Source organism: Carassius gibelio, chromosome B7 (assembly GCF_023724105.1).
Source record: "Carassius gibelio isolate Cgi1373 ecotype wild population from Czech Republic chromosome B7, carGib1.2-hapl.c, whole genome shotgun sequence".
NCBI classification, from domain to species: Eukaryota; Metazoa; Chordata; class Actinopteri; order Cypriniformes; family Cyprinidae; genus Carassius; species Carassius gibelio.
The window spans coordinates 34678418-34703164 of NC_068402.1; the positions used below are offsets into that span (position 1 = coordinate 34678418).

The 24747-nt window shown below is 37.6% G+C and overlaps 1 protein-coding gene across 3 annotated transcripts; it reads left to right on the forward strand.

The window, feature by feature from the left end:
• The first annotated feature begins 39 nt into the window (after positions 1 to 39).
• On the forward strand, positions 40 to 22876 carry LOC127961912 (pre-mRNA-splicing factor ATP-dependent RNA helicase PRP16-like). 3 transcript variants are annotated; one of them, XM_052561223.1, is made up of 27 exons: positions 40 to 812; positions 1410 to 1759; positions 2938 to 3143; positions 3222 to 3383; positions 3897 to 4047; positions 4134 to 4252; positions 5106 to 5185; positions 5518 to 5673; positions 5756 to 5917; positions 6006 to 6113; positions 6204 to 6325; positions 7028 to 7165; positions 7278 to 7464; positions 8317 to 8502; positions 8694 to 8834; positions 8915 to 9025; positions 9249 to 9365; positions 9453 to 9560; positions 9642 to 9754; positions 11876 to 12084; positions 15156 to 15310; positions 15424 to 15579; positions 17004 to 17138; positions 17236 to 17361; positions 18126 to 18221; positions 18303 to 18424; positions 21528 to 22876. In XM_052561223.1, exons 2-27 carry the CDS (start codon positions 1443 to 1445, stop codon positions 21607 to 21609), a joined length of 3765 nt encoding a protein of 1254 aa, XP_052417183.1. In that variant the 5' UTR covers positions 40 to 812; positions 1410 to 1442; the 3' UTR covers positions 21610 to 22876. The 3 variants fall into 3 exon arrangements, with proteins under 3 accessions (XP_052417183.1, XP_052417181.1, XP_052417182.1); XM_052561221.1 differs by having other exon boundaries at positions 637 to 812; positions 1366 to 1759; XM_052561222.1 differs by having other exon boundaries at positions 637 to 812; positions 1431 to 1759.
• The last annotated feature ends 1871 nt before the right edge of the window (positions 22877 to 24747 follow it).

Below are 24747 nucleotides of genomic sequence, written 5' to 3' on the forward strand. Positions count from 1 at the left end.
TGTGTGTGTGTGTATTAACTAATAACGAAATTATTTAGTTTTATTTAAAATAATTTTATTGCTGTAAGTGATTTGAACAGCATGAGTTATAGCACAATATGATAAAAAAAAAAATTAGGGTTGTCTTTACTCAAGATTGTTGCAAGGAGCCTTGCGAAAAATAATTAAATACATGCGATTCACTTTTATTTCTCGGTAAATATATCAGTAACCACTGCCACACAAAGCACAGGACAGAATTTAAAGAAATTAAAGTAAATTAATAAAAATTAAAATAAATTATGAAATATATTGGAACCTATCCATGTAAAGAACTTCAATGTTTTTAACTAACTAAAGTGAGTCGGTTGTTTCGGACGGGTTGATTCATTGAAATCGGTTAAAAAAGATAATTCAACATTTCGCTAGTTATCACGCAAAACTGTTTCCAGGCGTCTATGAGCAGAAAGAGACCACAAACTAATGAAGTAAACATCGGTTTCGCTGGACCAATTCAACAAATTTACTGTAATTTAAGTCACTGATATGAATCAAAACCTTCATCACAACCAGCATGTGTGATCCGATTTGATTGAATCGTTTGAATCAACCGGTTCACAAGAGTGACTCGTTCAGGAGACGGATTCGACGTCACTAGGCTGAGAATGCTGGGATAGTAATGGCGCCCTTCCTCACACATTGTTGACGTTTGCCGCTATACTATTTCATTGAATATTTTTATATTATATCACACATTGCATACGTTTTATCACACGGTGTAGAACAGGTTTGAGGAACTTAAATGACTGTATTCTGAGAACATCGTTTGAAAGGTAAACCGGTTTTCTCTCTCTTATAAATGAATAGTGCCACAGTAACGTTAATGCTTTTAACATGAACAAATATATCAAGATGATCATGGTGTAAATCACTGAGCCCTTTAACCTTCAGATACATCCCTTTCTGTTTCTCATGTGATAGTTTTTATATAACGGCAGCGGCCGTTTTCTGATCAGATTGCTTTATTAAGATTATCAGTTCAGTTAATGTTTTTTTTAACCATACGTTACACAAATGTACTTTTGCAAACAAAATACTATAGTTAAAAGGTATTTGTAATGTTTTAAGACCAAAACTGAGGTATACATATCTCTGGCTAATACCTCCATGACTAATGCTAGGCTAGCTGCAGTAATACATTGTATAAATTATGTGTACTTATACTATGTAGTGATGATATTGTCACAGTATCAGAAATCGCCTTTTTTTGTGGCAAAACTTGCCTCTTAAATTGCTTAGGGGCATTTTAGACCAATTTGAATGACAAGCTAACTCTAGTTCACTTCTCATAAATCACGTCATCATGTTAATGTCATGTTTTATCAGCATTTGTTTTAGATCATAAAGACTGTGATTTTGGCCTGAATTAGTAACTTCTGGCGATCCATCAGCGGAGCGCTGAGATGGAGGATGATTGGTCCCTGCATCGGCTGGAGGGCAGTGACCCCGGGGTCCAGGTCGGGGGGCTGATAGTGAAGAAGAGGAGCGCTTCATCAGAGCCGCATGTGTTCAGAGCTCCTGCTCCTCGAGCCTCGCTCCTGGGCCTCGATCTGCTGGCCGCACAGAAACGCAAGGAGCGCGAGGGCAAGGAGAGGCTTGAGGATCAACCCAAGAAATCCAAGGTGTCGTCCTACAAGGATTGGGAGGAGGGGAAGAGTGACTCGGGCTCTGATGATGAAGATCAAGAGGAGGGTGATGGCAGGAATCAAAAAAAGGAAAGGTGGGTTGAGCTTCAAGAAAATCATTTGTAACATTGACATCAGTTTTATTTATTTATTTATTTATTTTTTATTAAAAGAACGTTAGGCCTTATTGACTAAGTGTATGTAGACATTTTTTTCTGGCGTGTAATCTGCATGCAAACAATCATGATTCATCAGTGACTTTCATAATAACAGTTATTTTAATATCTGAAAAATGTAGGAACAACAAATGCACAAATATGCTCAGGGTCTCCTTGTAATTACATTAATTTTCCCATAGTTAATAAATCTTAAATATATATTTTTTTAATATACAGTGGAAGAAAAGCAGTGTGTTATGTCTCCATCCTTGAGTGTCCTCTTTATAGCTCCTCAAGAACACATTTGTGTCCCTGGAGCACAAAACCAGTCTTAAGTCACTGGGGTATATTTGTAGCAACAGCCAAACATACATTGTATGGGTCAAAATTATAATTTTGTTTATTTTTCTAAATGCCAAAAATCATTAGGATATTAAGTAAAGATCATGCTCCTTGAAGTAATTTTCTAAATGACCTACCATAATATATATATATATATATATCAAAATGTAAGTATTGATTAGTAATATGTATAGCTTAGGACTTCATTTAGACAACTTTTAAAGGTGATTTTCTCTATTTAGATGGGGTTTTTTTTCACCCTCAGATTCCAGATTTCCAAATAGTCTCCAAATTCCAAATAATCCTGCCAATACAAACAATACTCCAATGGGAAGCTTAATTATTCAGCTTTCAGATGATTTATAAATCTCAATTTCCAAAAATTGATCTTTATTACTTGGTTTTGTGGTCCGAGGTCTCGTATACAGTTAAATCTAAGCTTTAACTACAACAAAATAAACTAAAGCCTTATAAAACATCTAGGTGTATTAAAAACAAATAACAAAATAACTGAGAAAAACAAATAACTATAAACTTTAACGACAAAGGAAACAAGAAATATAAAAACGATCTAATTCGATATAAAACAAAAAAATGTAATAGCATATCAGTGATGCTAAATTATGTATATAATACATAATATTATGTACTTTATTTTTAGCTTAATTGTATTATCCAGAATATCCCTAATGCCTTCCATCTTATCAAAGACATGCATAAAAGAAAGAAAGAAAGAAATGCAATGCAGTCATGAGTGTTACATGCTTCTACAGGAAGTACCGTGTCACTGGATCAGAGACGCCGTCAAACCCAGGAGGGGTTAGTGAGGAGTTCAAGCAGAAGCATCAGCAGAGGGAGAAGGACAGACGTGAGCATGGGGTTTATGCGTCCTCCAAAGAAGACAAGAGCAGAGACAAAGACGGGTCCAGAGACAGAGACAGGGACCGCTACCATGACAGAGACAGAAGGAGAGACCGAGGTAGATCAGGTGCTCAGGGTCTGAGAGATCCCACCTCACCGTGGCAGGCTCTGATCTTGCGTTTGTGTCTGTGTGCAGATGAGCGTGAAAGCAGCCGCGGCCGTGGCTCCAGCAGCAGTCGCTCCGAGCGTGGTGACGGCAGCGTGAGAAGTGAACGCTCCCAGAGAGACGGCTCGTCCGAGCGCATGAGCCGCGGGACTCGCCGCGATGAGCCCGAATCACCGCGCAACAAACCCAAAGGTACATTTCTGAACAAATATAGAGCGAGAGAGCACACCAGCAAAACACACTTATTTAGAATTGCATTAAAAAGTCATATTTCATCCTAACAACATTATAATTATATTGAAGTATGTTGTATTAATTGTATTATTTAAGCTATATATAAATTAACTAATAATGCAGTTTTATTTAATCTTAAATACTTTTTATCATATACAGTGAAAGAGTGATAAAAGCTGCTTAATAATAATAATAATAATGATGCAGTAGATATTTAATCACTGCTATATTGGCCATATACCAAATTCTCAAAACTCTCCAAACAAGTACAACACACCTGTTTTTAATTTTTTAATCAGAAAAACTTTAAAAAAAAATACTTCCCCTCAATTTTTGCAGCCCTAATCCTAGCTATAATGAATAAACTTAAACCTTAAATCTGATTGGTGTTTCCTAAGCTGCAGTACTGTTCCAGGACCAATACGAGTTTGGGTAAATGATGGCTCAAGTGTGTTTTGTGTGTCCACACAGATCTGCCCACTCCGTCCCGCTCCAGCTGGGATGAGGATGACAGTGGATATTCGGGCTCACGCCACTCTCACTGGGAGAGTCCGTCTCCTGCCCCGTCCCACTGCTCCGAGCGCAGCCAACGCTCAGTCCGTGACAGTGAGAGGAGAGACAGGTGTGAAACACTGATTAACACTGAAGGTTATCTGTGCTGTCAGGAGGAGGAGGAGTAGATGGTACATTGTCACTTTTGTTTTCCAGGTCAAGTAAACCTCAGTATCCAGCAGAAACTCCTCTGCCAACGCCATCATACAAGTACAACGAGTGGGCCAATGACAGGAAGCACCTTGGCTCCACCCCACGCCTGTCTCGAGGAAAAAGTAAAGACACCACTTACAAGTTCTTTTGATGGAGAAGTGATTTGTGTGTGTGTGTTCTACTTACATTTTTGCATTAACTGTTTTTATCTGTTTATTACTATAGTTATTTTTTTTTGTTAGTATATACTGATTGATTTATTGAAAATTTTAAAGTAACTTCCCAAAGTCTAGATTTCTTTTTTTATTGTCTATTTATTAGCTTTTTTTATGTATTTATATATATATATATATATATATATATATATATATATATATGTATATAATATATATATATATATATATATATATATATATATATATAAAATAGAATTCATAATACTCTTACATAACAAGAATGTATTAAGCCATTTTTTAATTTGAAAATGCACATGTAACGTGTATGCACTACCGTTCAAATATTTGGTGTTGGTATGGTTTATTTTATATATATATATATTTTTTTAAAGAAACTGAAACCTTTTATTCAGCAAAGGTGCAATTAATTGATAAAATTCTATATTGACGATACATTTTTCTTTAACTTTCTATTCATGAAAGGAAAAATCATTTCCACACAACAGGCTGAATATATTCAACTATTAAGAAGGAATGTTTATTAAGCAACAAATCAACATATTAGAATTAATTCTTAACTTTAGAATGGCTCTGAATGATTTCATAATTTCCGAGTAATGGTGCTAAAAATTCAGCTTTGCTATCACAGAAACATTTGAAATATTTCATTAAATGAACACAGCCTTGGTGAAAAGACTCTTCTTTCAGAAACACAAATCTCAGGTTTCTTGCTGAATCGTTTTGAACCGTAGTGTACAGCATCTGTGGTGTTATATTGATATGGACTCTTATTTTGTAGCTGATAAAAAGGAGGACAGAGAGGACGGCATCCTATTTAATGATGAAGAAGAGAAGGAACGGTGGGAGGAAGATCAGCGGGTGAGTGCTTTTCATTTTCCTCTTCAAATGCTTGGTTTATGTTTCTTAGGATTCCTAATAAATTGATCCTGATCTTAATGTGTGTGACTCATAAGTGCATATTATGTCAAAGAGCTACTTTTAGTTGTCTGCTTTGTATTCTGGATAAAGTTGGATTTATATTATATATATTCCAAGCTTTATTATTTCCAAGCAATATTGTATTTTGCATGGCAATAATTGAATTGAATTATATCATAATTTGTCCACATATATACACACACATGTATAAACACAGTCAAACCAAAAATGATTCAGACACCAGATATAAATATGTTATTTTGTCCAAACAGCAAGCTGATCGAGACTGGTACATGATGGACGAAGGTTACGATGAGTTCCACAACCCCTTGACATCCAGTTCAGAGGAATATGTGAAGAAGAGGGAGCAGATCCTGCAGAAGCAGACCCAGAAACGCATCTCAGCGCAGAAACGGCAAATCAACGAGGTACATGTGCACATCTTCACCCATCTGCGTCTTAAAGACCTCAACACGTGTCACGCTTACTCACATGTGTGTTTCTCGTCAGGATAACGAGCGCTGGGAGACCAACCGCATGCTCACCAGCGGAGTGGTCCAGCGTTTGGAGGTGGATGAGGACTTCGAGGAAGACAATGCGACCAGAGTGCATCTGCTTGTGCATAACCTCGTGCCACCCTTCCTGGACGGGAGGATCGTCTTCACCAAGCAGGTACAGAAGTCTCCGAGCATCAGTGTGCTTATTTGGGAGTCACCAAACGTTTCTAATTGATGATTTTACATTTGTCATGTGATTCCAGCCTGAGCCGGTCATTCCAGTGAAAGATGCGACCTCAGACATGGCCATCATCTCCCGCAAGGGCAGTCAGCTGGTCCGGCGTCACCGAGAGCAGAAAGAAAGAAAGAAGGTGCACAGCTGGTTTGCATGTTTCATTTACACTTCTCTCGCTCTAAAGTGTTGTGTAACTGTTGTTGCGTTTGGTTCTTTCACCTGACAGGCACAACACAAACACTGGGAGCTCGCTGGCACCAAACTGGGAGACATCATGGGAATCAAGAAAACCGAGGAGAATGCATCAGAAGGAAAAGCCGTCGGAGAAGATGGAAAAGTGGATTACAGGTTAAATAATGTCACTTATACATATGATTTTCTGATTCCATCTGTTTTAAAATATATCACAAATAGATTTTACCATTGTAATTATGATAGCATGATGCGTGGCAAACTGTCATCACAACTGTTCAAAAGTTTGGTGAAAGAACTTATTACTTTTATTTCTCAAGGATGCGTTAAATTTATCAGAAGTGACAGGAATTTTGCAAAACATTTCTGCTTCATAAATGCTGTCCCTTTGAACTCTCTATTCTTGAAAGAATCCAGAAAATGTAATGCATCATGATTTCCACAAACATATTAAGCAGCAAAAGTGTTTTTAATATTGAGAATAAGAAGAAATGTTTCTAGAGCAGCAAATGGGCATATTAGAGTGATTTGTGAAGCATCATGTGACACTGAAAACTGGAAGAATGATGCTGAAACTCCAGCTGCGCATCACAGGAATATTTCACAATATCACAGTTTTTACAGATCAGATACTTTTTTATGGCTTATGCTTTTAAAGACTTCTTTCAAGTCTTTATAAATGGTAGTGTAGCTATATTTTATGTATTTGGTATCAAGCGTGTAGTTTTCCCAGCTCTGCTTAGCACATTTAAGCATGTTTAAATCAAGCTCTTTACCCCAAAATCAGAACATAATTAAAAAAAAAAACAACATCTGTAGATTCTTCATGGGCCTCTTTCTTATCTTTCGTGTTTTCAGAGCGGAGCAGAAGTTTGCTGACCACATGAAGGAGAAGAATCAAGCGAGCAGTGATTTTGCTAAGAAGAAGACCCTGTTAGAGCAGAGGCAGTATCTGCCCATCTTTGCTGTTCGCCAGCAGCTGCTCAACATCATCAGGTCCTGATGACACTTACATGTGTTTCATTAAATACGAACTCTGACACTATATTGCTGAGCTCATGTGTCTGCCCACCTGGTGTGCTGATGTTCTTTGTGTTTTCTCTTGCAGGGATAACAATATTGTGATTGTGGTGGGGGAAACGGGCAGTGGTAAGACCACTCAGCTCACGCAGTATCTTCATGAGGATGGTTACACCAGCTATGGCATGGTGGGCTGCACACAGCCCCGCAGAGTGGCAGCTATGAGCGTGGCCAAGAGAGTCAGCGAAGAAATGAACAGCAACCTGGGAGAAGAGGTTGGTGCCTAACATCATTATGGAGAAATACTGCCACCTGGTGGATTTGAAATGCATGTTATTTTTAGGTTGAAGTACTTAAATGACTTAAAAAAAAAAAAAAAGAAAGAAAAAAGAGACCTATAAAAAAAAAAATTCAGAACAGCAATATAAACTAAAATATCACTGATGTTGAATATCAATACACATGTTAGAAAAATAAATAGCTTTTGTATGCTAATATAGTAATGCTATTGTTGATTTCTAGATTCTGTTTATCATCCATGAATGAGCTGTTGACCAAAACAAATATTATAATATCCTAAAAAAATAAACATATGTAGATTGTAAAATATACTATATATAAATATGTATATGTTAGAATGATTTCTGAATAATAATTTGACACTGAATTCTGGAATATTGGTGTCACAGAAATAAATTACATTTCAAAATATACTACAAATAGAAAATTATTGAAAATTCTAATAATATTTCATAATATTACTGTTTTTGCTGTGATTTTATTCAGATAAATACAGCTTTGTTTCTTGTATCCCTAGAATGATATCTGAAGGGTCATGTGACACTGAAGTCTAGATAGTGTTTCCATGGCTTAAATAAATTACATTTTAAAATATGTAAAAAAATATATATATAAAACCGCAATTTCAATTTGAATAATACTTCACTATATATCAGTTTTTACTTTATTATTAACAAATAAATGCAGTCTCTGTGAGATGAAAAAGTGAAACAAAAAATCTCATAATTATTCCGAATGTTTGACCAGTACTAGTGTATATTATTTTAAAACTGTATAGTTATAATAACAGCATTTTGTGTTTTTTTTTTCTTTAATGTTTACACCAGGTTGGTTATGCCATCCGTTTTGAAGACTGTACGTCAGAGAAGACTGTGATAAAATACATGACGGATGGGATTCTTCTGAGGGAGTCTCTGCGGGAGTCAGATTTGGACCACTACAGCGCGGTAATCATGGACGAGGCCCATGAGCGCTCGCTCAACACTGACGTGCTCTTCGGCCTGCTCCGAGAGGTGAACCATGTCCTCCTCAGCCACTTTCACATCAATCCAAATTAAAACCCTTTCCCTGTAGTCCCTTTTAATTGGTTTTAATTCACTAATCTGATCGCTGCTTACATTAATAGTTAAAGAGTCAGATTTTGATACTGATGAGTCATCTTCTGCCGCCTTTCTTTTCATCAACCTGTTTTTCGATTACTTAGGTGGTGGCTAGACGCTCGGACTTGAAGCTCATTGTCACATCCGCCACCATGGACTCGGACAAATTTGCAGGATTCTTCGGCAATGTTCCTATTTTCCACATTCCCGGCAGGACGTTCCCGGTGGACATCTTGTTCAGCAAGGTGGGGTGTTAATAGCGTCTTTAGTTAACGCTGACGCTGGTTGGGGAGCTGTGCTGACGCTGAGTGTTGGTGTGATTCAGGTTCCTCAGGAGGACTATGTGGAGGCGGCTGTGAAACAGGCTTTACAGATTCATCTCAGCGGGATGGCGGGTGACATCCTCATCTTCATGCCCGGTCAGGAGGACATCGAGGTGAGGACATTCTTTAGTCATGCTAATGATGTGGTATGAATGCAATTGCAATTTGTGCACAATATATATATAAAAAAAAAATTATATATATATATATATATATACACACATATATACACAGATAGATAGATAGATAAAAAGGTTAGTTAGAAATAAAGTTCTTGACATAGTTTGCATTGTCTGATTGAGGCAGTGTATAACCCAAATGATGTTTGCTCTGCAGGTGACGTCAGATCAGATTGTGGAGCGACTGGAGGATCTGGATAACGCTCCGGCTCTGGCAGTGCTGCCCATCTACTCCCAGCTGCCCTCGGACCTGCAGGCCAAGATCTTCCAGAAGGTCAACCTCTCTTACTGTTGGATACTCTTAAGATCCTGATCATGAGACCAAATGGTTTGTGAACTGAACCCGTGTGTTTATTGTCAGGCTCCTGATGGTGTGAGGAAGTGTATCGTCGCTACAAACATCGCTGAGACGTCTCTGACTGTGGACGGCATCATGTTTGTGGTGGATGCTGGTTACTGCAAGCTGAAGGTAGAACCGTGTGAAACTGCTTTCTTTAGTAGGAGAATGGCATATCTGCTACTAACAGAAGTCTTATTTTGTGTCGTTAAGGTGTTCAATCCTCGTATTGGCATGGATGCGCTGCAGGTTTACCCCATCAGTCAAGCCAATGCAAACCAGCGAGCCGGCAGAGCAGGAAGAACAGGCCCGGGACAGTGTTACAGGTCAGGTCAGATCAGATCAGGAAAGACTCCTGATGTTTCTTCAGCAGAGGGGCGCACATCGTTTTCAGTGTATGACAGTGCCAAAGTTTAGAGTGGGTCTAAGTCAGACTTGGAGTGATGCTGTGCTAAAAAAGCTTCAGAGAGCTGAGAATCAAAAATCTCAATTGAGAATCGAGTGTCCTGCTTCCAAGCAATCAGCTTCTCTCTCATTTTATTATTTCATGTAACTTTTTAGGGATGACCAGAATCAAATTTGATTTATCAAAAATATAATTCTTTTCAAAGTTGTTACTAATGATCCAGTTAAATTGATTCGCAAAGCAAATGCTTAATTATTTGTAACAAATTAGAAGTAAAACCCTGTGACTGGTGACATGTTGAAGTGTGATAACTTGAGACTTCATCAGTGTTATTTTAGTCTCACTGTCAACTTTTTTGATATTTTGACTTAGATTTTATTATCATTTCTGTTTCATTTGAATATTATTTAGTTTTTTTTATTATACATTTTACATGTCTATATAGTTTTTATTTCATTATATATTTTACTATATGTTTTATGTTCATTTATTTATATATAGTCATATATAGTTAATTTATTTCTAAAATGTTATACTTTTATTGTTAAATTTTATTAATTTTATTTTCATTTTGTTCATTTTAGTACTTCAGGTTAAAATAAATGAATATTAGAAATTAAGGATAATAAGTCTTTTTTTTTTTTAATCTATAATTTTTGTCATTTTATTTATCGGAATTTACTTTTTTTTTTTTTTTTTACTTTTATGGTATGTTATTATTATAAAGTTCATGTTGCCAAAAAAAAAATAAAAATAGTGAAATCTAAAACTAGAGGAAATTAGTTGAGGAAGTAAAAAAAAAAAAATTTTTTACATTGTGACATGCATCCAAAGTATGACAGATTAACAAAAAAGAAATTATGTAGAGCGGTGCTTGGTTCTGTCCAGGAACTATTTGTTAAATTTTGAGATGTGGGCATTTCACTCAGAGTGGAAGGTGATCTCACACAAGAACTAAATGACATGAGAAGTCCTGCATACATCACCAGACATTTTCACAGCAGAATCCAGTTACGATAATTTGATGAAAAACTCTGAGGTCCAAAAACTAGAAAGTAAAACGTATGCATGCATATACTTTTATTTGATGATGATTTTATGGTGAAACTTGAGTGATGAAACGGTAAGTCATTTTTCTGGGATCTGGTACTTTGGAACGAATCATCCAAATGAAGCGAATCGCTCCGGTGTCTCTGTAGTGTAAATACAGACTGCAGGCAGATGAAGAGCATTTCACCAGATCACCAGTGCTTGTTTCTACACCTCTATCAGTGAGGCAGGACGGGAATCTTGAGAGGATTCCACGCTGTTTAATTCTTGTTTACACCTCTGAGAATGTGAGACAAATGCTGTGGGCTTTTAAAGTGTGACCTTTTCCAAATCTGCACAGTCCTGAAGATGCGGCGACATGCTGTCTCGCTGTTGTGCGGTCACACAAAGGAAACTCACGCAGGGGATTGTTTAGCCTCCCTGTGAGTGTCTCTGGGTGCTCGTGACAGTGTGTGGCACTTGCAGGATCAGTTACATATATCCTTCACCAAACATCTGTGCATCAGGAATCAATTCTGTTCAGCCAGACGCTTTGAAACAAATGTGTGACATCGGTGTTAAATCTGCACCTGAACACTCCGGCTGTGATTGTGGCATCTTCACAAGAGCCACTAGGACTGAGATGCATAGATGCATGTGTTATACTCCAGAGCTTCCCAGAGTTCCTCCTTTTTAAGATGCTCAGGGGTATTTTGGGAATGGCTCATTGTTGTGGGCTTCCCTCTGGATCTTTTAAAGCTGGGATGTAAACTTTTTCTTTTAATGGTGTACTACATGCATCCATTTGATTTATTTTTATTCATCAAGTCTTTATTTGGACCTTTTACATCGAATATGCTTATTCTGATCCTTTCCTAGACTCTCACCCACTTCTCTTTATTTTATTCTAATGCTTTCCTATCAAAGTAATAATTAACAAGGGTTTGGACTTGTTAAAACGTCTCTAGCAGATGAGCTGACCTCTCTTACCTTTTGTGTCGGTCCACTTCAGGTTATACACTCAGAGTGCCTACAAGAATGAAATGCTCACCACCACAATCCCAGAGATCCAGCGCACTAACCTGGCCAATGTTGTGCTTCTGCTCAAGTCTCTGGGAGTTCAAGATCTCCTGCTCTTCCACTTCATGGACCCGCCGCCTGAAGACAACATGCTGAACTCCATGTACCAGCTGTGGATCCTGGGAGCACTTGACAACACAGGTGAGAGCAGCAGCTTCAGACACTGCCCTGAGAAAGAGAATCCACATAAACCTTTCGTTGTTACTTCCTGTCCATGTGCCACATTTCATTCAAAGGTACAGTAAAGAGTGAATCTGTTATTTGAGTCGAACAGTGCTGTTAGTTATTGGGCTCAAGAAATGATTTTGGGCGTTGTTTAAAGTGAAATAGAAAATCTAAATGGTTAATTATTAGTTTTTATGGAATATTGGAATATCTATTATGAATAGGGATGGTTACCGAAACCAGGTATTGAACTGGCCCCGGGGCTAAATTATGAAAGACTGTCGTATCAGTAAGATATGACGGTCTCTGTTCTGCTTTCGGTACTGGAGGGAAAAAATTAATGTACTATGTATTTTTGCACAATAATGTTATAGTGCACATTTTATCTCATCAAACATTTCTAATGTGCGATCATATTAAGATGTTTGTCTGTGAGATCTGCGAGATCTCTCATGCGCGCCTGTCTGTCTCTCACACACACACACACACACACACACACACACACACACAACAAGAATGTGCGCGGCGCACATACATGCATAAGGGGCAGTTCACATATTCCGTCTTTTGCGCGCTCAAGTTCGTTATTTCAAATGTAGGCACGCGGAATGCGCGCTCATAATGGAAGCGACGCTGTCGCGACACGCACGTGGTGCGATGAGCTCGTTTTTTCCAGGCGCGTCCGCACCGCATCAAGTTAAAAACATCTCAACATTTCAGAGAGCTGCAAGTACACCGCAGGTCATGTAACTTCCTCACCTTTTCTGTAACAACGTTGAAAGCTCAGCCAAGATGAACGAACAGCTGATAGCTGTATGTCGATTTTTACATTAATTTAGTAGCAGAGCTACTGCAAGCAGTTTTTAGTGCTGCAAATCCATTCAGCCATTGCCGAAATTTCCGCGTCTTCATGGAGAGAGCAGGTCATGGTTGCTTAGCAACGGCAGATTCCTCATGAGCGCAAGTGCCCGAAGGCTTTGGGGAAATCAGAAAATCAGAAAGCGGTGTGCCAAGCGTTTTCCACGCGTTTTTTGATGCGATATGTGAACGGCCCCTTACAGTACGAAAACTCCTGCTTAATACAAAGAGTGACGATGGCGGAGAGAGCAAAACGTTCCAAAGTGTGATTATACTTCACTAGAGTTGATGCAGATAATGCTGGTTGTCTTAAGTGCAAATTTTTGCATGTAAGGGCGGAAACACAAGCAATCTGTGAAAGCATATTTCAAAAGTCCATTATGTGCAGACAGAGAAATGCAAAGTTTTCAACTGCCTAACACAACAAAAAGTAACACCACACAAAGTACCGATAAGAATACCGTTTAAGAGTAATAATACCGTTAAATCCTTAACAATACCCATCCCTAATTATGAATAATGTATCTATGCGTGAAATCTTTAATCAAATGAATTAAAGGCATAATAAGTTTCTGTTATTCCCCGTTCATCAACCTGTCACACTTTAGTGTCTGTTTTGCATTGACCACTTTCGATGATCCAGTCATTTCCCAATGGCAAAAATAAATCATGTTCAGACCTACATGTCTTTTTTTTTTCCTTATTCACTGAGTCTTTCACTCATTTATACAACACAGTAGGGCTGCACAATTAATCAAATTTCTAATCGCGATTACAGTTATGGATGCCACAATAACAAAATCGTTCAAAGCAAAGCAATTAATCGTTTAAAGTCAACTTATATCATTCTGTGTGCTTAAGATGCGTTTTTTTTTTTCTTTCTACGTTATCTTGAGAGTTTTTCCCATTATTTAATTTTGGATTAGTATATTATAATTCATATAATAACCATTCATATTTTACATTTTTTATAATTTAAAGAAGAAACAAATCCGATGTATATTCGACATTTGAGGCTTAAAACTATAGAAAAGCAGTTAGTGTTTTCAGTTTGTTTAATTTTCACATAAAAATATAGCATGCAGTTGCATTTAAACAATGGTATAAACTTAATTCAGTGTAAATTGTGATAATCGTTATTAATAATCGCAATTACAATATCAAGGGAGTAATCGACAATTATAATTTTTGTTATAATTGTGCAGCCTACAACAGTTTTAATTTACATTTCATGCTAACTAATGTTTGTTATATGCTTCTCATATAAACTTTGAATTATTGGGTAATTATTGCATTATTTCAGTGTGCATTGTCAGCAACAAAGTTTAATTTTGTACTCCGAAAACTTAACATTGTGTGTTAGCTAAAATTTAAACCATAAAAAAGTTATAAATGAAAAGTAAATAAATGAACTGAAACAAAATAAAATCTTAAAACATTTAACTTATTTTATGTCATGTAGTTCTAATTTCAGCATTTCTTATTTTCTTTGAATCAAGTTAAAGTACTAAAATAACTAAAACTAAAAAGTAAATAAAAAAAATTGTATGACAAAAACATTTACACAGATTACTAAACCTTCAGTTAAAATGAAATGCAATAAAGAACGTAAATGTACTCAAAATTAAAAAAGAAAATATAAAGACATCTAATCTAAAAAATTATATATAAGTATATCAGTGATGGTAAATATTTGGATATTTCAGTGTTTAAAGATAGCTGATGGTAGTCATATTATTTTTATTTGGGGGATAAAACGGAGTTCTCTTCTAGTTGAGTAGATTGAAGCTTGTTAAGCGCTGCAGTGAAGTATTAAGGTCTTACTCAAAGTTCAGCTTTAGCAACTGAAGTAAAACCATCTGTGTGACCAGAGAGGGATCTCAATCTCATTTCCTGCGTATCTCTCAGGGTTTGTGGGGATTTGACTATGTGGAGCACTTTTCCCTCTAGCTCTCGTCTCGTGTTAACAGCAGATTATTTCTGATTAAGGCTTACCTGCCCAAATATCTTCTCTGCTTTTCACGGCGCTCTCTCGCTAATCTTCTTAGTCTGTCATGTAATCTTTGAAATCTGAGCTTCTGATTTCACAATCTCAAAGTGGAATCATTTTCCCGCCATCAGCGCTTTTGAAAGAGGAGCTTTCTAATCCCTTTTGACTTTTGGTTTCTTCTCGCTCGTCTCTGTCTCAGGCTCTCTGACGCCCACCGGGCGGCTCATGGTGGAGTTTCCTCTGGATCCAGCTCTGTCTAAAATGCTGATCGTGTCATGTGACATGGGCTGCAGTGCTGACATCCTCATCATCGTCTCCATGTTGTCTGTGCCGTCCATCTTCTACAGACCAAAGGTACCGAGTATACATTGTGTTCTTCGCACACTCAAAAGCATTAACAGACACTTTACTAGAACATATTGACCTGTAAATGTGGCGAACGTTCAACACTGCCGTTACTCATCTAGGGTCGAGAGGAGGAGAGTGACCAGGTGAGAGAGAAGTTCTCGGTGCCTGAGAGTGATCACCTGACCTACCTCAACGTTTACCTGCAGTGGAAGAACAACAATTACTCCAGCATCTGGTGCAACGATCACTTCATCCACACCAAAGCCATGCGAAAGGTACCTTAACTTAAGTCTAATCAGTCAATGTTTGAGGAGTTTTAGCCAGCGATAATATCCTTGCTTTAGAAAAATACTGAGACATAAGATGTTATTTATGAGCTTAATTCATCCTTCCACAAATTAAGGCCTTAGAAAGCTCTTAGTCAGAGTAGAAGGTCTTAAATTCATGAAGTCATGGCATTAATTAATGCATACATTGTAAAAAAAAAGAAATTGATACAATTATTATTTTTTTTTTTAATCATCCTTAAATTAAGACACATTTACTTAAGGGTGCAAGATTAAAGATATGAAATCTTGCTTTTTGAGAAGTGGGCAAAATTAAGTGTGTTTATGTTTAAAATGAGAACAAATATCAAATATCATAGTTGGAAATCAAAACTTGAATGGATTTTTCTAAGCCCAACGACAGATCTTTGTTTTTTAACCCCTTTATTGTCACCCACCCAACCCCATTCTTAAAAAAATGAAAGTGCACTTAACTTAATCTAAATCTAAACTTAAACTTGTGTAATTTCTGAACACTTTGGAAAACAGACCTAAATGATTGTAAAGAAAATACACTGTACTAATTTTATATTTTGTATATCATAAACATTTTACATAACTGGTTTTTCTATAAAATTGTTATAAAATGTAAACCTTCTGACTAAATAAGTAATGTTGCAAATTTAAAGTTGATCTGAAAAAAAAAAAGTGTTTCTGTGAGATTTTATTTAGGGTGTTATACCACAAACCGCCATCGGGTGCCATTCAAACTCCATTGATTTTTTTTTTTTTGTTATGCATTTCTCTGTAACTTATGTTGAAATTTATCTTGCCATGTTGCTTCTATCATAAAATAACAACCAAATATAGAATCCTGAGACTCAGACCTTTCAAAAAATATAAATATATATATTTTTATCAAGATTTTTTATCGAAATCAAAAAGTTTTGATTGCTTGAAAGTGGGACGGTGACAGTTAAGGGAATAAATCAAGAATTCACTTCATTTTGAAAAACAAGACTTCGTATGTAATTTAGCTTCTGAAGTAAATGCATCTTCATTTAGATATTTGCACTGGAAAACAAGACAACAATACTAAAAAAATAACATAAGGGTTCTTGCAGTTTGATCATAAGCTACAATAAAAGATGTTTACACATTCTAGTGGTTGGAAGCCTTTGAACAAGTTGAAAAAGTAATGGGTATTGGTTGTGTTTTAAGCTTTTGAAGTGTTGCTTATACAGCACATTGTATTATTCCTTACATTTTCTTTACATGGCCTAAACAATTTAACTTCATAACCCTGAAGAAACCCTGTAATAATTTAACTATAATCTATCTCTGAAAGTTGAGGTGTGTCATTTAGCACTAAATAAGTGTGCTTCCTTTTTTATTTGAGTTTATCCTGAATACGAGTGTGTGGTGTGTCACAGGTGCGTGAGGTGCGAGCTCAGCTCAAAGACATCATGGTGCAGCAGAAAATGAACCTGGTCTCCTGCGGCTCAGACTGGGATGTGATCAGGAAGTGCATCTGTGCTGCGTACTTCCATCAGGCTGCTAAATTAAAGGTACACAACAACTTCACATTTTTGGCAATGTAATGATGGGTTCAGTTTCATCAAGCAACATGTGAAGCATCTTCATGACCTGTATTTGTTTGTTTAGGGAATAGGGGAGTATGTGAATGTGAGAACTGGGATGCCCTGCCATCTGCACCCCACCAGTGCTTTGTTCGGGATGGGCTACACCCCCGACTACATCATCTACCACGAGCTGGTCATGACCACCAAGGTACGTCTTCCTCCTCAGCTCTCGAATGTGAAGTGACGTCAGTCAGTCTGAATCATGGTTAGTTAGTGCACGTGCTCTGACACACCAGACACTGAGCTATGGTGCTTATATGGGGGGCGCACGTTTGAATCCAGCTTGCAACATTCTCCATTTTTATGTTGTTTCGATTTTATGATTTTATGTAGTTTCTCCAATGTAGTATTTATAAAAGTTATGAAAATATGCATTTAAAAAAAAAACACATAGTAATAAAAATGATTAGCATTAAATTATTTTATGTTTTCTATGTTTTTAAACCATTCTAATATGCTGACTTGGTGCTTATTTCTTATTATCATCAATGTTAATGTTTAAGTTGGAATCTGTGATGCACTACCATCTGAATTTTTTTTAAAAGTAATTACTACTTACATTTGGCAAGGATGCAATAAATTGACAGTAAAGGCAATAAGTAAAGACATTTATAATGGTACAGAATTGTAACATTTAAACCCTGTTTTTATTCATCAAAGAATCTGAAACACATTAAATGCATCACAATTTCCACAAGAATTGGCAGAAACATGTTTACAACATTGATAATAATGGTTTCTTGAGCAGCAAATCATCATATTGGAATTATTTTTGAAGGATCATATGACAATAAAGGCTAAAATTAAGCTTTGCCATCACAGGAATAAAATTAGACCTTAATATGAATATCGTAACCCCAAATTCTAGTGAAGAGTGATTTGTTGACACCTATATGTGTGTGTGTGTTTCAGGAGTACATGCAGTGTGTGACGGCTGTGGACGGCGAGTGGCTGGCTGAGCTGGGACCCATGTTCTACAGCATCAAACACGCAGGAAAGAGCAGACAGGTGAGCAGCGTCCTTCCTGAATATCTGACCTAACTCATACAAATACGCATTTGTCTCACTCACTTTGGGTCCCTCTCTCAGGAGAACCGAAGAAGAGCCAAGGAGGAGATCACCAACATGGAGGAGGAGATGTCTCTTGCACAAGAACAGATCCGTGCACGGAAAGAGGAGCAGGAGAGGAAGAGCAATCTGGGCAGCGTCAGGTACTTCAACCCTCACTGAGAGAGTTTAGAGCGACTGCTCGCACTCTCATGAAATCAGAATGGTCCCATTTAGACGGAAGCCATCAAATACTAATGTCACAATTTTTGGGAAGGCTATTGTCCCCTTCACAGTTCACACCCGTCTCCTTCCTCTCCTAACATCTCCTTGTCTTCCCCATGATGAGCTTTTCTCACCTCCCGTCTCCACAGGAGAGAAAAAGAATAATTTCGACTCCTTGGTGACCCCCATTACTGTAGCAATTTAAATCGTGCCACCACGGACGGGGAGGAGAGAGACAGACGCTAGTTTTCAGACTAATCCGGGGAAATTAATTTTACACACACCTTTCAGCTCCACAAAAGCGAGAAAAAAAGAATGTCCTGTAAAATAACACTTCATTAATTAATCAGGACTTTTATCTGTGAATCAAAGCCTTGGGCTGACTGTCTGCGTGATGGACGTCCTGACACTAATCACATCGAAAGTGAAGATTAGACGTTTGATTTGCATGATGGGGAGATGGATAATTAAGGTGCCGGCCTCCCTCTTGGGCTCTGATGCCTTCATGGGGTTTTAAATAAGCTGATAATAAGACGCTGGCTGATCTAAGATGAGATCGCAGCTCATCTCACCTGACCTGAATCCTGCAGGACCCACGGGTCACTTAGAGGACATTTGACATTTCTACTGAAGAAAATGCTTTGAGAATCACTGCCATAAAGCGCCAGGAAGTTCTGCTTGGTTGCCAGGGCGTTGATGTGTGGTTGCTACTGGGTTGAGGAATCTTCCATTTCCATTTTCAGATATTTTCATTTTGTTTGATGTCAGTGGATTTGAGTGTGAGAGCGAGCGTTATTATGGATTGTGGACTCTTATTTTGGCCTTAAAGGGATACTCCACCCCAAACTGAAAATGTTGTCATTAATCACTTACTGTCCCCATGTCGTTCCAAACCCGTAAAAGTTCGGAACACAATTTAAGATATTTTGCATGAAAACCGGGAGGCTTGAGACCCACAGGCCCATAGACTGCAAAATAAATAACAGTGTCAAGGTCCATTTTATGAAAAGTCATCATCAGAATACTCCATCTTCAAACAGTGGTTCAACCGTAACATTATGACAACACGTTTTGTTAGAACGAAACAAAAATACCTACTTTATTCAATAATTCCTTTGTCACCAGTCTTCTCTGTGTTGGGCGTTTTCCGCAAATATCACATTTGAATATTTGAGCTCACAAAAAAACGATTATTCGAATATTCGTTTATTTAAATTAATTTTAATAAGACAGACGTTATTTTTCAGCAACATTTATTGTTTCCATCATTTTTGAACAAGCTTATACACAATAAGCTTGAACATTACGCTACATCGTGTTTTGTAGCTGAAAACCTTTAACAATGTGTGCAAACAAACAAAAGTACAGATTAAAAGCAAAAAAAAAACAAGTGAACAAAGAATAAAACTTAAAAAACTTAAATAAAAAAAACTTAAATAAAGCAGCCTGCAGCAATTAGGACAGAACGTAGCCTACATTTAACTTGGAAACAATAAAATAAATATTTTTTGCTTTTTTTTTTGTCCTATTGTTTTACAGAAAGTCGGCTCCTTGTGTTAACAATAGCTGCATCGGCGCCAAATGCTCTCTGATAATGTTTTTTTCTTTCTTTTCTCATGTTTTCGTCGAGGAACCTGAGATATTTGTGCCGAGGCTCTAGGGCGTACGTGAGAAGACTTTTCCCTGCATTCTCCAAGTTAACAGTGTTTATTTGTTGCTTGAGATATGCCGCAACAATGTTCAACAAAACAAAAATATAGCGGAATTCGAATATCATTTTTATTTATCGAATAATTACAACAGAATGAATATTCGAATGTTCGACTGTCCGTGCACACCCCTACTCTGTGTCACTCCGTATTACCATGCTGCCTATGCTTTTCTGTGTCAGCCATGCCACAAGGATAAGCTGTTTCTGTGTATTTAGCGTTGATTTAAAAGAAAACAGCGCATCCTTGTGGCGCGGATGACACAGAAGAGCGTAGGCAGTTTGAGTGATGTGGAGACACACAAGAGGAGACTGTTGACAAAAGAATTATTGAATAAAGGCATTATTTTAGTTTTCTTTGCTTGCAAAACTGTTCCCGTTGCTTCATATAACCCAGATTGCACATCTGATGGCAGATGGAGCATTCTAACAATGATTTTTCATATTTTTTCTGGACCTTGACGTGGGTATTTACTTGGCAGTCTATGGGACAGTCTCAGGCCTCCAGGTTTTCATCCAAAATACCTTAAATTGTGTTCCGAAGATTAACAAAGCTTTTACGGGTTTGGAACGACGGGGGTAAGTGATTAATAAAAACACTATTTTCATTTTAGGGTGGAGTATCCCTTTAATCATGGATTTGTTTATTATAAGCCTGCAGTTTTTTTGCTTCACAAGACGTTAATTGGTGTGGATTATTGTGATGTCTCATTCTGACGGCACCCATTCACTGCAGAGCATCCATTGGTGGCGAGCAAGTGACGTAATGCTAAATATCTCCCAATCTGTGAAGATGAAGAAACAAACTCCTCTACATCTAAATGGCGTACGTGTGCATAAATGTTCATGACATTTTGTGTGAACGGTTCCTTTAATACATGCTGAAAACACTCCAAATAATGTCAAAATGGAGAAGCGAGCTTCCGCAGCCAATCATAGCACCGTTCTGCGACTCACATCTTCTTCATAACATGTAAAAGTTAATTGGAATATTCGTTAGGAAAGTTCAGATGTTGGGATGTGTGATCTGAGCCTGTGCTGGAGGAGCAGGAGGGTCATGACCTGACGGATGTAATTGCTGGCGGTGTGAGGAGGGGAGCGCTGTGCACCGCTGTAATTAAAGTTGATAGATCGCCCTGTCAGCCGCATCAGACCCTCGTCCCACAGGTCCCCACTGAGACAAACTGTCCTTTTCTCTCTCCTCGAAGTTCCTGTCATTTAACCTTAGAGCAGATCTCACAACTTCTGACGCGCTGCACATCACACACACTCACACACAACCTGTTTAAATGAACATCCTGAAATAAACATGTCTTTTCATCATTTCCAAACAGGTCCATAAAGATCTTCACCCCAGGAAGGAGAGAGGAAACGCCCATGACCCCGAAACGAACACCGGCCCGATTCGGCTTATAGTGCTTGTACCTACACTCTCCGCCAGATAATATTGCAAATCTGATTTTATTTGCCACAGTCGCTTCAGTCAGTGCAACGTTATTAAATCTGCTCATCACAGTGCTTGTCACATGCAGCTCCCAGGCTCGTCCAGAAGTAGGAGCAATTGTATAAGGAGAAAATTCTCTTCCCCGCAGACAGTGTTATGTGTGACTCTGGATCAAGACCAAAAAAAAGATGCTAGTACTGCTTTCGATCATTTTTTTTTTTAAAGCCAAATTCAAAAACACACATTTGTCCTTATATATGAATGCACTTCAACTAAAGAAAAAAACGTATATACTTAGCCCAATGACAGGCTTTTTTTAAATGCTTGAATGTGTGTGTGTAAACCAGAACAGCAGAATTTATTCACGTCCTGCTGTAATATTCACTTTACCATTGAGTTATAATTCACGTTCTCTCATATTTCGGTTTGTGAAGCGCATTCTTTCAGAGAACACAGAGCATCCATGAATATTAACTTCCTGTACTCTGATAGGTTCATCCCCTGTGGATGAAGCTTGTCTTTGTTATTCTGACAAAAACATTGCTAGAATATTTCATCACTCCGCTGGAATCACGGCTGACCAGGCGGCGGTCAAATCCTGCGTCGTCTTTGATGCAATTGGGCTGCAAGTCATTGAACAGATGTGCTGTGTATTGACCGATCCACAACATGATCAACCGCTCGCCACCGAGGGCCATTTCACTTTCTTTCTGATTTCCAGAGCTCTGTTGCTCTGTTTGCATTTTTGGAAACTGAAAAAAAGAAGTCTGTTGAACTTTATTAATCTCCATCACTGATGTGTACAGTATGTCTGTATATTGTGATTCTTTCTTTCTTTTGTTGTATGATGTAGATGGGCAGAAGTCAAACATGTTTAGATGTGACTAATTGTTTTCAGAAAGGCTGGAAAACCGGGAATGACTATTTTTGAAAGTGTGTAAAGTTCATTCTGTGTCTCCTTTGTATTTCAATTGTACCGTTTTATATTAGATATTAAAGAAATGAATCTAGAAATGCTTTAATTGTTGGTAGTGGTTGGATCACTGTATTTAGTGTGTTAAAAAACAAACATTAGCAGGGCTGTATACACCACATTAATTTCTGCTGTCCATTGTGTGGTTTTCTATTGTAAACATGTACTGAATGTTCATCTTTGACCGTTGCCCTTGGGTCTTTATCAGCGTCTCATTTTGTTCCCCAAAAAGTAATAAAAAAATAAAAATATTTTTTTCAAAATCACACTTCATTTTGTCATTTGATCCCACATTCCTGGAAATACCACGGAGTTTAAAAAGTGTGATCTCCAGGTCTGTAAAAAATCTTGGAAATTAATAAAATATTATAAGGTGATGGACATTTTTCTAGTTATGTTCGATTAGGAAATGTTTCTTCAGTTAGCACTGACTCTTTGTAATTGCAGATCACATTTACAATACTATAATAGTTAACAGCAAATTAATTTGATAATGCATTCAAATGAAAGGTTGTATCTGTTAATAGTAACTGACAGTAAACAGTTGTGTTTATTAACTAATAATAATATCTATTCTTTGTTAATGTTAGTTTCTCTCCAGTGGATCCTCTGCAGTGAATGGGTGCCATTATTATGAGAGTCCAGACAGCTGATAAAAACAACAACTCACACGACTCCAGTCCATTAATTAACATCTTGTGACGTAAGAAGCTGTTTGCAAGAAACAAATGAATCATTAAAGTGTTTCAAAGTGTCAGTTCTGGTCAAAACGCCTGGCCATATTCCATAACAGTGAAAGATCCACCCCTTGTTGTTCTCTCAAATCCACAAACATTTTTAATTTTTTTTTAACTCTTCTGGACTGTTTTGAACTAATAAACAGTCTAAATAATTCTCTCTTGATTCAGATGGTTTGACTTTTTCGATGGATTGTTTCTTACAAACTCTACCTTCCACTTCACGATTCACGTGGGTTTCTGTGATGTTTTTATCAGCTCTCATTCTGACGGCACCCATTCACTGCAGAGGATCCAGCAGTGACCAAGTGATGCAATGCTAAATTTCCCCAAATCTATTCTGACCATGAAACAAAACTCATCTGCGTGGTCTTTGAGTGAGTAGCCTACGTTTTATTACACATCACAAATTCTACTGTTTCCACAGTCTCTATATGATGATTTAGACAAATCATTATTTAGTCATAAAATACTGGTAATCATGCAACACAAAGTATGAAAATGTAAGTGTTGCTAATTTCAGAGGTGGAAGTCAGAAAGGGAATAAAGTAAGTATTTGCAATATTTGACAACCAGTGACTCCCGAACCCAGTATAAGGCACATTTTGGATGGCTCCCTGATTTAAAACACATGATCCATATCATCAGCTTCTTGTTAACTCCAAGATGGATGGAGGGCCACACTTCTGCAGTCTTGAGCTTCAACCCTAATTAAACACACCCGAGAGCTGTCTGCTGAGGGTCGTCAGGATTACTTCGGTTACAGACAGGAGCGTTGGAGTTAAACTCCTACAGGAGCAGCTTTTGACACATCCCTGGGTGTCACAATCCAAAATGAGCAATGCTGGGAAACTTCAGGACCAACACAGAACTACTTCAAATGATAAGCTTTGTTCCTTGTTCAGATTCTTACCTGCAGATGCAATCGAGTAAGAACAGCTCATAACTTTTTTCTTCACTTTTACTTCGGCCAGTGAAAACCCTGACGCCTGGAGGACTGATCTGGACACAGCAGTGGACCAGAGCCTCACCAACATGGTTTCAGAAGATTTACTGCTACACTTTGATCAAAAATTCAATTCAAGTGTCATAAGTCATTTTACTGTTAATTGGTGTTTTTTTTGTTTCTTTCCAATTCCAGCTGATATTGCAGAGTTCAGTAAAATACCTGGTGAGCTCAAAGAGAAGCCGAAAGATCAACTCTGTATCACTATTAGCGTGAGCTCACCAGACAGACATCCCAGAATTCAATTATTCACCACAGCCAGAGGACATTTAATCAGACGTCCATCAGCCTGAGGTGAGGCAATACACTCTGATTATAATTATGATTGATGACCCTCCTTCACCGAGTGTTTGTTTTCTTCATCTTGCATGGCATTTTCATGAACATCATGAGG

Coding starts and splice junctions, on each gene's coding strand:
- LOC127961912 (XM_052561223.1), top strand. CDS start 1,443: ATGGAGGATGATTGGTCCCTGCATCGGCTGGAGGGCAGTGACCCCGGG. Junction 4,253..5,105: donor ACGCCTGTCTCGAGGAAAAA/GTAAAGACACCA, acceptor CTTATTTTGTAG/CTGATAAAAAGGAGGACAGA. Junction 7,465..8,316: donor ACAGCAACCTGGGAGAAGAG/GTTGGTGCCTAA, acceptor TGTTTACACCAG/GTTGGTTATGCCATCCGTTT.